The following is a 13813-nucleotide window of genomic DNA, read 5'->3' as shown; positions in this document are numbered from 1 at the left end:
CCGGGCAGAGCCCATGGGCAGCGCCCCCAAGGCTCCTCCTCCAGGTGACAGAGGCCCCATGGCTCAGGCAGCAGCCTGCAGAGCAAACACCAGGCAGGGCCGGGGTCGGGGCTGGGGCTGGGGCCGGTGCAGGTGGAACCAAGCCTGGCTCGCCGGCAGTGGTGCCTACGAGGACACGGTGGGGTCACCTGAGAACTGTCCCCACCCAGGGTTGCCCTGGCTGTGCTCCGAGGTGGCGGCTGTTCCAGGTGCCAGGCACGTTCTGGTCAGCCTGGTCTCGGCTGCACAGGCCACCCCGTCACCAACTGGAACCCGGAAGAGACAGCCACACTCGCCGGGGTCTCATCACCACTGACACCTGCGGGAGGGGCCGGCCCCTTGCTGGCGGGCCGGGTGAGACCCTCCCTGGCTTGGGGTCCTTGCTCTCAAGGGGACGGGGCTGCTCGGGGTGACCACAGCGGCTTCGTTTCCTGTCCTGGCCACCTCACCAGACCTGAGGGCACGGGGCCAAGCCCGAGACCACGCAGCACAGGCCAAGGTGCACGCCGACTTGCAGGAGCAGCTGCCCACAAGCCGCAGGGGACCCCGTCCAGGCAGAGAACAGCTGCGGTGGACCCAGGGAGAGGCCAGGGGTCAGGAAGCTCTTCGGAAAATATTTAGCCTTGCTGAGTGCCGGGCCCCTCACTGAGTAAATATTTGGAGTGCCCGGGGCCCTCCCACACAGCCTCCGCCCGCTCCCACCCTCAGCTCAGCCCGCGGTGCGGCCGGCTCATAGATGCTCCCCAAGGGACGGGGACGCCAGGCCAACCCCACAGGGAGGCGCCTCCCGGGATCTGAACCACAGTGCTCACCACAGGCTCCATCAGGCCGTGGATCCTCCCAGCCCACGGGCCTTGGCGCCCATGGGCACAGGGTGGTAGGATGAGGCCAAGAACAGCCGCCCAGAAAGACGGGCTGGGCACACGCTCACCCAGGGACCGTGGGTGCCTTGGGAGCTGCCGCGCGGGTGTAGCAGTTGAGCAGGCTCCTTCCCGGACGTGCCGGAGCAGGTGGGTCAAGGCTTAGGGGAAAAGAGGGGTGCGGTCCTCAGGAGACAGCGCAGGTGCACAAGGGCTCGCAGGTGTGACCTCCCGGGACCCAGCAGGTGCAGGAGGGAGGACCCACGTCACCACCGTGTCTGCTCCAGGCCCAGGGAGAAGCCAGAGAGAATGGGGGACGACACAGCAGGGGAGCAGCCACGCCCTGCAGTGGGAAGCCAGCAGTCCCGGCCACCAGAAGGGTGTCCACCCAGACACGGAGCTGTCAGCTTCAGCCTCATCCTGGGGGCCCTGGGGCCCCGCCCCAGAGGACTCGAGGCCCTTGGGGTCCTGTGGGTGACAGTCCTTGTCCACACAGCACATTTGGGGAGCACAGAGGCCAGTCCACGAGCCCCGATGCCCACGGGACCTGCAGCAGGCGGCCACCTGCAGCCCCCGGCCCACCTTCATCAGGTGCCCGAGTGTTGGGGGCACCACCCCGCCAGGATTAACTCCCGGGGCTTCCCCAAGGGCAGATCCAAGATAGTGGCCCCCAGGGGTGACCCCAGACGCTGGGCCCTGCCTGGTTCTGGGCTCTTCAGTAGGGACAGCCACTTCCCCACACACAAGGAACCCATCACCTCGGGGCACCTCCTCCGAGAGGGGCCACGGCCCTGGGCCTCCAGGCCCCCTCCAGAAAACCTGAAAGCAGCCGGCCTGGCATGGAGCAGGGGCTCAGCCCAGGGCCAGGGGATGGACCGACTGCCCGCCAGACTCCACAGGCACGCTCAGCCCACCTTCAGCGAGCAGCTCCACGCGGCTGGCTCGGGAGCCAGGCTTGGGCAGAGGCCCGGAGCCCAGGAGCTCCTCCCCCTGCCGCTCCTGTGTCCCCCCCGTAAAGACGAGTTTACGGCGTGGGAAAAGGGAGGTGGGAGACTGACACCGCCCCGCTGAGGTGTCACTCATGCCCAGCTCCGTCACAGGGCAGAGCCGGGGCCACAGCAGCCGCTACCAACTCTGGGACAGACGCGGACACAGACCCCTTCCCCAGGCCCACAGGAGGCACCGTGCCTATTTGCTGGCACCCTACCTGGGGGGCGGAGGCGAGTATAGGGTGCTCCTGGCCTGGGTCTCCCTGACAAACGCCCCTCAGCCCTGCCCCGACCCCAGCACCCCCACGGCCCAGGCTGCCTGTGCCTCTACCCTGAACCTGCCCAGGCTGGGCTGGGTTCTCTGTGCAGCCCCTAGGGCGGGTGACATGGACACAGCCTGTCACGTGCCCCGGGTCAGCCTAGAGACAGCCTCCCAGGCTCTGCGCCTGCTCCTGGTGACACCTTGGTCCAGAGCCCCAGCTGGGGGCCCTGACTGTGCCTCTCCCACCGGTTCTCTGAGCAGACGGCTCCCAGCAGGACCAAGGGTGTGCCCCAGACTGAAAAGGCAGCCAGATCCACACACGGGACACTTGGGGCGGCTGCAGGGAGGGCCTGGACACCTCCGTCCACAGCAGGAAGGCGACTGGGTGCTGGCATCGGCTTGTCCTCCTCCCTGAGGGAGATGCCCCGCTACAGAGAAAGGCCCATGCTCGCATCCAGAAGACAGACCCCAGAGCCGTCAGGGCGGAGGCAGCCCTCCCACCAGAGCCGAGAGCACGGCACAGTCACCATCCCCAGCCACCTCCGGAGTGCTGAACCCAGGCCCTGAAACCGGCCGTGGCCCCACCAAGGCCCTGGGCTCCCTCAGACCCCAGCACAGGACCTCCTCAACCTCGAGCCGCTCACGGACATGGAGGATGGGGCTCCCCTCCCACGCCTCCCATCAGGCACCTGCTGGGACCACGGTGCCCGTGCTCCGTGCCTGAGTCACAGAGTCCACACTCACACTGCAAAGCCCCCTGTGGCCTCACAGTCACAGGTTCTGGTCTAGACATGGACAGAGTGGTCACTCTCTGCTCTCCCCAAGATCCATGCAGGTCGAAGGGCCACCCCCGACCCGGCCCTCGGAGTCCAGTGGGCTGGGCTGCTCCCTTCTTTCCACCTGGCCCACAGCGCACTTCCGGCCCCGGCATTCCCACGTCCCAGCCAGCCCCCTCCTTGCACCGCCCTCCGCACCCTCCAGCGACAGCCCAGACAGGGGAGGCAGCCCTGATAAGGAGTGCTCTCACCAACCCCTGACCATCAGAGCCCGGCTGGACGTTCCCCGAGCCACCCACAGGTGCACCGGGTGGCTGTGTGACCCTCTGCGCTCACAAGCTGCGGCCGCTCTCCTGCGGTCCTGGAGAGCTGCACGCATCCAGTCAGGACGCATTACTCCACACCTGCCTGCCGACGGGTCCCAGGCTGGACACAGGGACGAGCCCCGAGCCAGCCGGGCCCCCAGGAGAGTGCTCGGTGGCAGAAGTGACAGGGAGTGAGAGGGAGGCGGCCCAGGGCCGACCTGGGAGCCCAGAGTGGCCCTCACACCACGGGGGCGTGTGCAGCCATCGGTCAAACAGGTGAACTTCCAGCAGGGCGCTCGGGGCCCAGAACAAGCGGTGTCCGGATCGCACACACAGCCCCACGTGTCCATGGGAGTGCTGGCCACAGTGCTTCCACGGCCGCCCTGAAAGCAGGAGTGGGGTCGGGCGTGGCACGGCACCCGGGGAGGCGGAGCGCACGCCCGGGCTGTGCCCACCCCCAGCCCCCGGCCTCCGCGAAGGGAAGTTACTGGGAGGAGGGAGACCGGCTCCGCGGCTATTTTTAAACCTGCAGAAGTGGAACGCTCACGCGGAACTCCTCTTGGCACGCAGCTCACCAGGCCCAGCCTCAGCCAAAAATAAAAATCAAGTGACAATCCTCAGATAACGCTTCTTCCCGCCCGGCCCGGCGGCCGCCCGCACACCTGGAGCACCTGGAGGCCCCGCAGCCCCAGCTCTGCCGCTCCCCTCCCCCTCTGGAACCTTCCCAGCCTCATCCGCCCCTCCTGTCACCGGGAGACCCTTCTGGAAGATGACGGATCAGGTACACAGCGCCAGGCCTGCGGTCACTGTCAGGGACCCGTCCACCGCCTCCCTCCGCGACGCCCTGTGCTTGGGAAGAACTTGCTTTCATCGTAAACTTCTGTCTGCGTGTCTCCCCGAAATTCACGGTGGCCCATTCACTGCTGCACACAGAGGCCATGCTTACGGCGCTGTCACCAACTGCACACTGCCTGGTGGCGGGAACACGCCACCTCGACGAGGCGGGCCGCCGAGGGACGCGGGCGCGTCCTGCTGTGGTCTCAGGTGCACTTCAGCGACTGTGGAGGCAGGGGGGACATGCGGGGCATTCAAATTGTTCCCATGCATTTAAGAAAAAAACAAACAAAAGACCCTAGGATTCCAGCCAGTTTCCACCCAGGATGGCTTTCGCCCCACAATGAAACAGCTGAGAAAGGCTCTCTAGCAACAAAGTGGCCGATTTGGGCCCAGGGCCCTGGAGGCCCGGAGTGCAGGGGCTGCCTTGGCGCTGGCCCTGGTCTCTGGTCTCTGTCTCTTCTCAGTCACAGGCCCCACCCACAGGCTAATCTCATCTGATCTCTCCCTGGGGCCCTGCTTCTAAACACCACCCCCTTAATACCATTAAAGTAAAGCTTAGAGGATTAAGCTCCTCCCTGGGTCCCCAGGACAAACCATGCTCAAGCCACAGCTCTCCGCTCAGCAGCGTGAGACTGCTCGGAGCACCTGACCACCGGGGGTGGACCCTGGGGCCCCCGCCCAGTACTGACCCAGGGGACGCATGTGTTTGAAACCTGTGTTCCATCACCCACCCCGCAACCCAACCAGCACTCGGCAGCCGACCCCTGCAGACCCCAGTCCTCTCCCCCAGCAGCAGAGTGAGGGGGCAGGGGCAGGGAGTCCGCCTCCCCCTTAGGCAAGGTGGGACTGAGGCTTGAGGCTCTCGGTGGTGTAGCCCACTGACAAAGTGCGTGCCTGGGGCCAAGCACCAGCAAGGAGGGCAGCAAAGGAGGCACGCTGGAGAGCCCAGGCAGGTGCCCAGAAGGACCCGCAGAAGGCCATGGCCTGTCCATCAGGGTCCACTCACCTCTTCCCGATGCACCCCTCCACTGCCCGCAGACGTGCCCCAAGCACCCAGCGGCCGGGGCTCACAGCTCGCTTCACGCGCTCTCGGATGAGTCCACTCGGCAAAGAGACCACAGTGGACAAGGCAGGCCCCCCACGAGCTGGGCCACGGGCACTGGTGAGGGCGGCCCAGCTCTCCCCACGCGCTACGGGAGCCCTGGCCTCTGCAAAGGGGGTTTGCACAGCAGGGGCCGTGGGGACGGGGCAGAGGACGGGGCGGCTTCCCCGCCAGGAAACCCCTCTGACCACACACCCTCTCATGGCCCAGGAGGCTGCAGATGCGCCCATGGTGGAGGGGGTCACGGGACCGGGCAGTGGCCCCCAACTGAATGCTTCCCGTGGGATGTGGCTCTGTCGCCATGCACAGCACCCGTCCCGGGACTGGGAGCAGCAGGAGGCCCAGCGCCAGCAGGATGCGCCCAGCGCCAGCAGGATGCGGGGTGAGTATTTCCTCTGACGTGCGACGGCGGGGATGGGGCAACCAGGGGCTCGGCTGGGGGGGGTCAGCTCAGCCCTGCCCAAAGGCCCTTGACTCTCAGAGCCAAACACATCAGCGATGAAGGAGATCTCACCAGTGCACCGAAGTCTAGAAACGAGAACGTCAGAGCCTTGGGACACTTATTTTCTCAGGGGCCGATCCTGGCTTTCCCTAGACAAATTCTGTGTGACCTGGACTGGTCCCCTCGCTGGCTTCTGTCTTCAAATTCTGCTCGCCTGGCGCTCGCCCCTCCCCTGGTCTGGCACATGTGTCCACTGCCGGCTCTCATCTCCGAGGACAGGACCAGACCACCCCGTCTCTGGACTGGGGAGAGACACGGGTGGCGAGGAGGATGAGGAAGGTCCTGCCCGCCCCAAATCGCCCAGGTGGGCCACCAGGACACTTCGCTGCCTTCAAGGCCTCTCCATGGGGTTTGCACGCACAGGACGGTTCCTTGGCGCCAGCCTGCCCACCCACTCTCCTCCCTGACCGGCTTCCTGGAGGAAGCCCCCATGGGGTGAACACTACACTGACCCCCAGTGAGTCACGGCAGCTGCAGGCCCCTCCCCGAGTCCTGTGTCCAGAAACCACCCCGGCCGCACCCAACAGGAACCCGTATCTGGCATGGGGGTGTCAGAGGCCCAGAGGCGGGCCTGGCATCCTGACAGACATCCTCCAGCTGACCCAGGGAGGTGCCTGCAAGGCTCCATGACGCGGGAGGAAGGGGCCGGGGCACGCGAGGGGTTCTGCAAGGCACAGCCCAGCAACCAGGAAGCCCCCAGCCCCCCGCGGCTCCCAGAAGCACCCTCCTCCCCACATCCAACTTCCACATCAGTTACTCTCGCACAGAGGCTGTGCGTGCTTCCAGCCTGGTGCACGTCCCTTCCAGAGCCCGCCCCCGGCAGGAACGCGGGAAATGCACGCTGGCGGCCAGGCACCATGGGCTCCAAAGGCACCGCGGAGCCCAAAGGCCAGGGCAGCTGCCGCGCCCCGGGGCTACAGGGAAATGCGGAGGCTGTCCAGTGATCGATGGCTGCTTTCAGACTCCAGCCCCGCCCCCGGCCGGGCCGCACCGCACTTCCACGTCCCCTTCTCGCCCAGCAACATCTGTGCTCGTCAATATTTGATGACTCCAGGCCATTTCCTCCCGACTGTGGAGAGCGAGCACCGTGCACCACGGAGCGGGATGTCAGCACGGTCCAGCTCAGTGCCTTACGGGCGGGGGGAGGGTGGTGAGCGCCCAGCCCAGCCCGAGAAGCCTGGCTCCCACCCTCGAGCTCCCACACTCGCAGCCCCTCCCACGGAGCTGGAGGCGCAGGGACAGCCAAACCTGCCAGAGTGGGTTCGGTGACAGCCGGCACATCCGCAGCCCTGGGACCACAGAACGCCGGCCCTCACACACGGTATGCACCGGGTGCTGAGACGTGCTAGAACGAGCAAGGTGATACCAACAAAACCCCAGTGGCACCCGGCTTTCCTGCAAACTCCTCCGCTCACGGAGCTCTCGCCGCCTCCAAGACATCACACTCGGGCTATAAAATGAGTTCTGTCCTAATCCTCGCTCAGACACAGGTAGGAACCGCCTGTGACACCAGCATCCCTATATGGGCACGGGTTCAAGTTCTAGCTGCTCCACTTCCCGTTCCGCTCCCTGCCTAGGAAGGCAGCAGAAGCAGCCCAGGTGCTTGGGCCCCTGCCAGCCGCATGGGGGACCTGATGAAGCTCCTGGCCCAGCCCTGGTGGAAGCGGCCATTTGGTGGATGAAGATCTGTTCCTCCCTCTCCTCCTCTGTGCAATTTTGCCTTTCAAATAAATAAATCTTAAAAAAAAATAAAAAAAAACACTAGAACTGCATGTGGCAATCTCTAATGGCAAAAGGCAGGCGACAGTGCAACTGTCCACCCACAGGGACCCAGCCGAGTAAACCAGGCCACAGCCACACCACGGACGACGTGGGTGCCAAACAGGCCGGGACTGTCCCCGCGCACCACTGCGCAGTGAGGGCCAGGACGGGGGCGGGGATGGAGACAGCGAGGAGAGGAGAGGTCAGAACACCGTCCTTGCAATCAAAGAGCAAACATCACCGTGCAGGTAAAACCGCGGCTCAGAGCTAGAATCTGGATCTTCCAGGAGGCAGGTGAGTGCGACAGGACCCTCTCCGGGGGTGCTGGGCAACGGCTGGAAGCCCAGCTCTCGTCAGCCCCACGGGCGCCAGGGAAGCCACCCGCACCCTCCCGGTGCCAGCCGCTGAGCTGGGCAGTGTGGGAACTGGCCGGGATCCCATGCATTGTCAGTTTGCAACATTTTCAAATCAGGTTTACGCAGACACACACTGAGGAGCACCCCTACTGATGCGTCTGCAAAAAAAAAAAATCAGTAGAAAGACAGCGGAAGAGGAAGGAAAACGGCGTGGGGGTGGGCGGCAGGCAGAGGAGCTCGTTTGCTGGAGTGGCCTCGACTTGGGAACCAGGTAACCAATTCCAGAGAGAGAGAAGAAACTTATTTAAAAAATAGCCGGGGCTGGCGCTGTGGTGTAGCGGGTAAAGCCGCTGCCTGCAGTGCCAGCTTCCCATATGGGCGCCAGTTCACGTCCCGGCTGCTCCTCTTCCCATCCAGCTCTCTGCTGTGGCCTGGGAAAGCAGTGGAAGATGGCCCAAGAGCTTGGGTCCCTGCACCCGTGTGGGAGACCCGGAAGAAGCTCCTGGCTTCAGATCAGCCCAGCTCCAGCAGTTGAGGCCACTTGGGGAGTGAACCAGCGGATGCAAGACCTCTGTCTCTGTAGCTCTGCCTCTCAAGTAAATAAATCATTAAAAATAAAAACCAACCCTACACCATGAGCAATGGGACAAAATGACAAGGTAGACAAGGTGCCCGGCGTGAGGCACCCAGGACAACCGCCCCTGGCACAGCTGGGTGACCTGAGGCTCCTGGTGAGGACACGGGACAACCCCAGCACACCCTGCCCTCTTCCCAAACCCTGACTCCAGGGACACAAAGCCAGGGGGCGCTCCCGGCCCGGAACCTTCTACGACGGGGAGCCCGGGGAGGGTCTCAGACTAGACAGCAGCCTGCCGCCTCGGGTGACGGTGCGGTGGTCAGATGCGGGGCACTTTCGCTTCTGCCTTTAGGAAATACTCGGCAGAGCAGGTAGGGCCATCGTGTCTGCAGCATGCAGGTGGACAGGGGGGTGGACGGAGGCCTGGACAGACGCGTGGAGGGCGTGCAGAGAGGTGGAGGGCAGACGGACACTGGGACGGACAGATGTTTGGGTGGGTGTGTGGAATGAGGGTGGGTGGGTGGATGATTGCTGGGTGATGGATGGACACATGGATACGTAGGTGGAAAAGAGACATAAATGCAGTAAAAACTTAACTTTTGAGGAATACTTGGGATGAAAAACATGAGAATTCTTTGTACTGTTGTTACAACTTTCCTGAAATTGTGTCAAAATAAAAAGTTAAAGGAGAAAAAAAAAACTAAAAAAAAAAAACAAAAAACAAAAGTTAAGAGAAGCAACGGAGCCAACCCCATCCTGCGGACACCGAGAGGCTTGGAGAAACCCGTGCAGAGCCACGCTCAGACCAGTGAGTGGCGCCTCTCAGCGGACGCACCTCCCGCACGAACAGAAACAAACCCAGACCCTGCGCGTCAGCCTGCGTCTGGACATCACACTGGCACTGGGTTCCGAGACTAGCGAGCACAGGGAAGACACCCAGGAGTCCTGGGCCTGACGCCAAATGAATTATCCGCGTGAACCCCAGGTGCCCCAGTCCTGCCACGGAACAGGCACAGGCAGGATGGCCAACCAGCAGCCGCACGCAGCCTCTGACGCCACCTCCGGCGGGTGGGCCTGGCTTGCCGTGAGTTAATCATAGTCGCGGCACAGGAACTGTGTGGGTGCGGCCAAGGCCGAGGAAGGACCCAGAAGCCCAGAGGCAGGACTGTGCAGGCACCGATTCCGTGAGGCACGGTGACTAGCACACAGCAAATCCCTTCAAACCTGTCTCAAGATGACACCGCAACGAAAGACTCGGGAAAGCCCAACCCCTCCTCGGTCACTTTGCAGGATGCCCAGGGCAGAAAGCCCCGCCCCTGGAAACTCGAAGATAAAGGGGCAAACTCCAGCGTGTGCCCAGTCCTTCCTCGGTGAACCACACCGGGGGTAACGGAACCGTCGGCACAGCCGAGCCGGCTTTCAGAAACACGTCCGCCGTTACACGGAGAAACGAGCAGAAGTGAGAATGACCGTTTCCCAACGTCTCAGGACAGGGCCCGAGGTCATGCGCTGGACAGCACGCCTGGACAGAGACCCTCAGGGCAGGGCGGCTGGAAGCCGGGCGCCGGCGACAGCTGAGCACAGCTGCAGGGCTCCAGCTGGGACACCGGACTCGCCGCCTGGGCTTTCAAACACAGAGCCACCCACTGACGTTATTTACAGACGGAAAAAACCAACGCAGCCTGGGATTCGCTCCAAATTACCGCGGGGGAGCGGCGGGGGTACAGGACAGCAGGCAGAGCCGACCGTGAGCTCCCCAACCCGGCCCTACGTCCTCACACTCAACCCCCTCCAACTCCGAGACCCAGCCCACACGGCTCCCCGCCCCCCGGCTGCCCAAGCTGGACCCCCCAGTTTCACTCCCTGAAGCACCCTGGGGACAGTCACGAGCGCCGGCCGAGGACACCGCAGCCATGTCCCACGGCAGGGACAGAGGCCTTCCCTGTCGAGATCCCGCCAGCCCTGTGGATCTCTCCTCCTGAGGTGCCGCTTGGTCAGAGCGCAGGAGTGGCAGGCACCCGCCCACTCCTGCCCTGGAAGCCTCCCCATCCCCCGCCTGTCGGGGGTTCCCGCTAGGCCCCTCCCCTTCACGGATCAACCCTGGCTCTGGGGGTTCATCCAGCACCATGAAACTGCCCACTCACTGCTCTGACCCACAAAACGGAATCCGACTTCCCCAGGGCCTGCCCAGACCGACCTCCAGGGCCAGCCCCCAACAGCAGCCACCCAGGGACGGCCACCTCGTCCCTTCAGAGGCCTGGCAACCCCACAGCCCTGCATGGCAGGCGCTCAGAGCAGCCACGGCCACAGGCAGCAGGCACCACCAGGCACCCTGAGCAGCCTGGGTCCTCGCTGCCTCTGACCCCGGCGTTCAGAACACAGGCCAGGCGCACACGCATGCACAGCACGGTTAACCACTCACACGCGTCCACACGCACTCCTACATACGTGGATTCTGGCCACACACGTGAACAGTTACCCGCTGCTGCCCATACGCACTCAAAAGTGCTGCTGCACACACACTCCGACTGCCACTGCATACATGCGTGTGCACACGCACGCACACACACACGGCTCACTACTGCTGTCCAGGTTGTCACCAGACAGAGCCCTGGGGCCCACCCCTTGAGCACCAGGGAATCACGGACGCTGGCAGCCAGGCCCCCGACACCAGGCCAACAGGTGGAAGCCCCAGGTAAGTGGCTGTCGCTCCCTACCTCACAGCAAGAGGCCAAGAGCAAGGCCCAGTCCCTGCACCGTCCATCCAACGGAGAGGCAAGGACTCTCCCTCTGGGACACCAGCAGTACTTGGCAGGGGAAACCCACACCCACCCGCGGCTGCTCCCCTCCACCAAGGGCTTCCCGTGCAGGCCCCGGGCCAGGAAGCAGAGACCCCGGCCCAGTCTGCAAGACGCAACTGGCAAAGGTGCAGTGACCGAGGCCCACACGCTTCCGGCACAGGGGCATCTGGGGCAGAGCAGGGGCGACGCACGGGGGAGGTGGCCTGCCTGTGGGGCCCTCAGCCCTGCTCACGGCCGAGGGCTGCCCCTGCCTCAGGCCTGGCGTTGCTCCTCAAAGCAGAGCAGTGACGGCTCCAGGGCTGGGTTCCTGGGGAAAGCCACCGCTCACAGCATCAGCCGTGAGAGTGCCCTGGCAGCTGGCAGGGTTGTGCGCACCCCCGGGGTCAGGGAGCTCCGGCCTCGGCTGCCTGCTGTGACCACTTGACCCCAGGCAGGGGCCTCTGCCCAACAGCAGGACGACTCGAGTGAGCCCTCCGTGCCTCAGTTTCTCCATCCACAAAACATGCAGGGGAGGAGAGAGCGTCCACAGAGGTCAGAGCTTCCAGAACATTCTCCACCATTCACACTGCCCAGAGACTAAAACCCCAACAAGCAGGGAACACGCAGTGCAGGCAAATGACGACAAGGTCCCACTGCTCTTCCTCCCTCCTTGATCCATAAACAGAGCAAATACAAATGTCAGATTCTTCCTTCTGGTCATTTCTGGGCCAGCTCGTGAAAATGACCCAGCCTGGCCGTCACCACCAGGACTTCCACACAGCATTCTATTCTTGCAAAGGCTGGGCTGGGCGCAGGCGGCAGCAGCAGGGAGGCACGGACTGGGGCCACGTGGGCACTCCTGAGCCCACAGCCGCGGCCACAAGGCCCCCACCCCGGCCCATCCTTCCACGAGCACAGAGCGGCACTCACGCAGGAAGTGCTTTTCCAGCAAGGCGATTTCCAAGTGACCTTTGATCTCGTTCAGCCGATCAAACTCCGTCCGGTTAAAGTCCTGGACACCTGAGGCCATGATGAGAGTCCCTGGACCAGCCTGGAAGAGAAACAGCAGGCCCTCAGAGGAAGTGGCCGGGGCACCCCAGGTCCACGCTCAGCTCTGCAGAGGGCACGAGAAGGCCTGGGGAGAGAAGCTTTGGCCTCTAGGACATGAGGATGGCACCACGGGCTGCTGGGCTGAGGGTCCCACCCGGCACCAGCTCGCACCCGCGGACAAGGCAGAGGCTGGGCCCACCCACATCAGGCCACCTGGGGGCCTCAGGCAGCACGAACGTCCTCAGAGGCCTTGCAGAGCCGACTTCCCATAAACTCCAGCCGGGCCTCGACTTCCCGGCTCCGTGGAGGGCTAATTAAACCACAGCCCCATCCCCGCGAGCCAAGGGCAGGCTCCAGTTACAGGCAGCCACTGCCCGTGCCGCGAGCCTGGGGGCTGGGCACATCCTGCTGACTGGAGGAAAAGGAGACAGGCTCCACCCGGCACAGCCAGGCCTGCTGAGCCCCACGGCTGCATCCCGCTGCTGACCTGGCCGGGACTGGCACACAGGGGCCATGCCGCTCCCTTTGCCCTGAGCACAGCCAGGGAAGGGGCGGCTGACAGAGGCAGCCGAGGCTTCTGGGCCACACCCTCTGCGCCCTGACCTGGTCCCAAGTGTCAGCAGCTCTGGCTCCCAGGGGACAGGGGCCAGGCTGTGAGCCAGGCAGGGTGGCACAGAGACCAGCGGGTGGGACAAAGACAGGGCAGTTCCCTGTGCCCGGCCTACCTTGACCAAGGAAAACTAGCCAGAGCACCTGTTCTAGATGATGGGGGTCCAGGAGTCCACAAGCGTCCACCCAGGAGGAGAGGCTCTGGGAAGGCCTGGTCTGGGTCCCAGGAGCCAGGCCACACGGGCCCAGGCAGGCCTCAGGCCTGAGCATCCGCGAAGGCGGCTCCAACACAGCCAGGACAGACTGCCCCACACGGCTGGGGAGAGCCTCCCCAGAACCCTGCGAGGCCCTGACCCACAGCCCAGCTCCCACACAGGGCCCAGTCCTCAGCCCTTGTCTTCCAGAGAGGACGGCCAGAAGCTGGGGGGCTTCCTGGACACCGAGTGTGAGGGGCTGGGGACCCAACTGGACAGGAGGTGGCGGCAGTGGCGCGTACAGGTGCGGGGCACTGCTGGGTTGGGACCTTGCTCTCGCCACTTTTTTTTTCTTTTTAATCCCAAACAGAAATTTCAGGCTGCCTGCAACCAGTTCACCCCAACCCACCTGCCCTTGTATACCCTGGGCAGCTCTAGGCCACTGACCGAGGACCCTGGCTGGCACCTGGCTCCTGTCTGAACCCTCCTCATCCCCACCTGGCCCTCTCATCCTGGGCACACCCATTCCTTCGTCTGGTTCCGGGGCAGGCACACCCCTCTCCTCATCTCCATCCCCCCTTGTCTGCAAGTTTCTCTCCATCCCTTGCGTCAGAGTCAGACCCCGTCACCTGCCCTGGCCAGGGAAGACCAGGCCCGCAAGAGCCCGGGCCTGTGTGGAGGGGCAGGTGGCCATGAACGCCGAACCAGAGAGAGACCTCGGCAACCCTGCCGGCCCCAGAAGTGCCTGCCACCCCCCCCCCCAACCTGCTTCTCCCTGGGGGTCCCTGCGGGAGAATGTGTGTTATAATCAGCG

The 13813-nt window shown here is 64.1% G+C and overlaps 1 protein-coding gene across 7 annotated transcripts in view; it reads right to left on the bottom strand.

Annotated features, from left to right (window-relative positions):
• The window catches only part of GRAMD4 (GRAM domain containing 4), a 72464-nt gene that overhangs the window by 20409 nt on the left and 38242 nt on the right, over window positions 1-13813 (bottom strand). For 6 of the 7 annotated variants that reach the window (XM_070053056.2, XM_051828127.3, XM_089307773.1 and 3 more), the window contains exon 3: window positions 12077-12197. In XM_070053056.2, the coding sequence (XP_069909157.1) occupies window positions 12077-12197 (121 nt within the window). Of the gene's footprint in view, window positions 1-12076; window positions 12198-12367; window positions 12462-13813 lie in introns of those variants that run through there. The other variant, XM_089307774.1, reaches the window with a different exon arrangement.

This window comes from Oryctolagus cuniculus, chromosome 11 (genome assembly GCF_051225735.1).
Source record: "Oryctolagus cuniculus isolate XC-2025 breed Fujian yellow rabbit chromosome 11, ASM5122573v1, whole genome shotgun sequence".
NCBI lineage: Eukaryota > Metazoa > Chordata > Mammalia > Lagomorpha > Leporidae > Oryctolagus > Oryctolagus cuniculus.
Note: the sequence above shows the minus strand (reverse complement) of the source record. Positions and strands in the feature narration are given on the sequence as shown.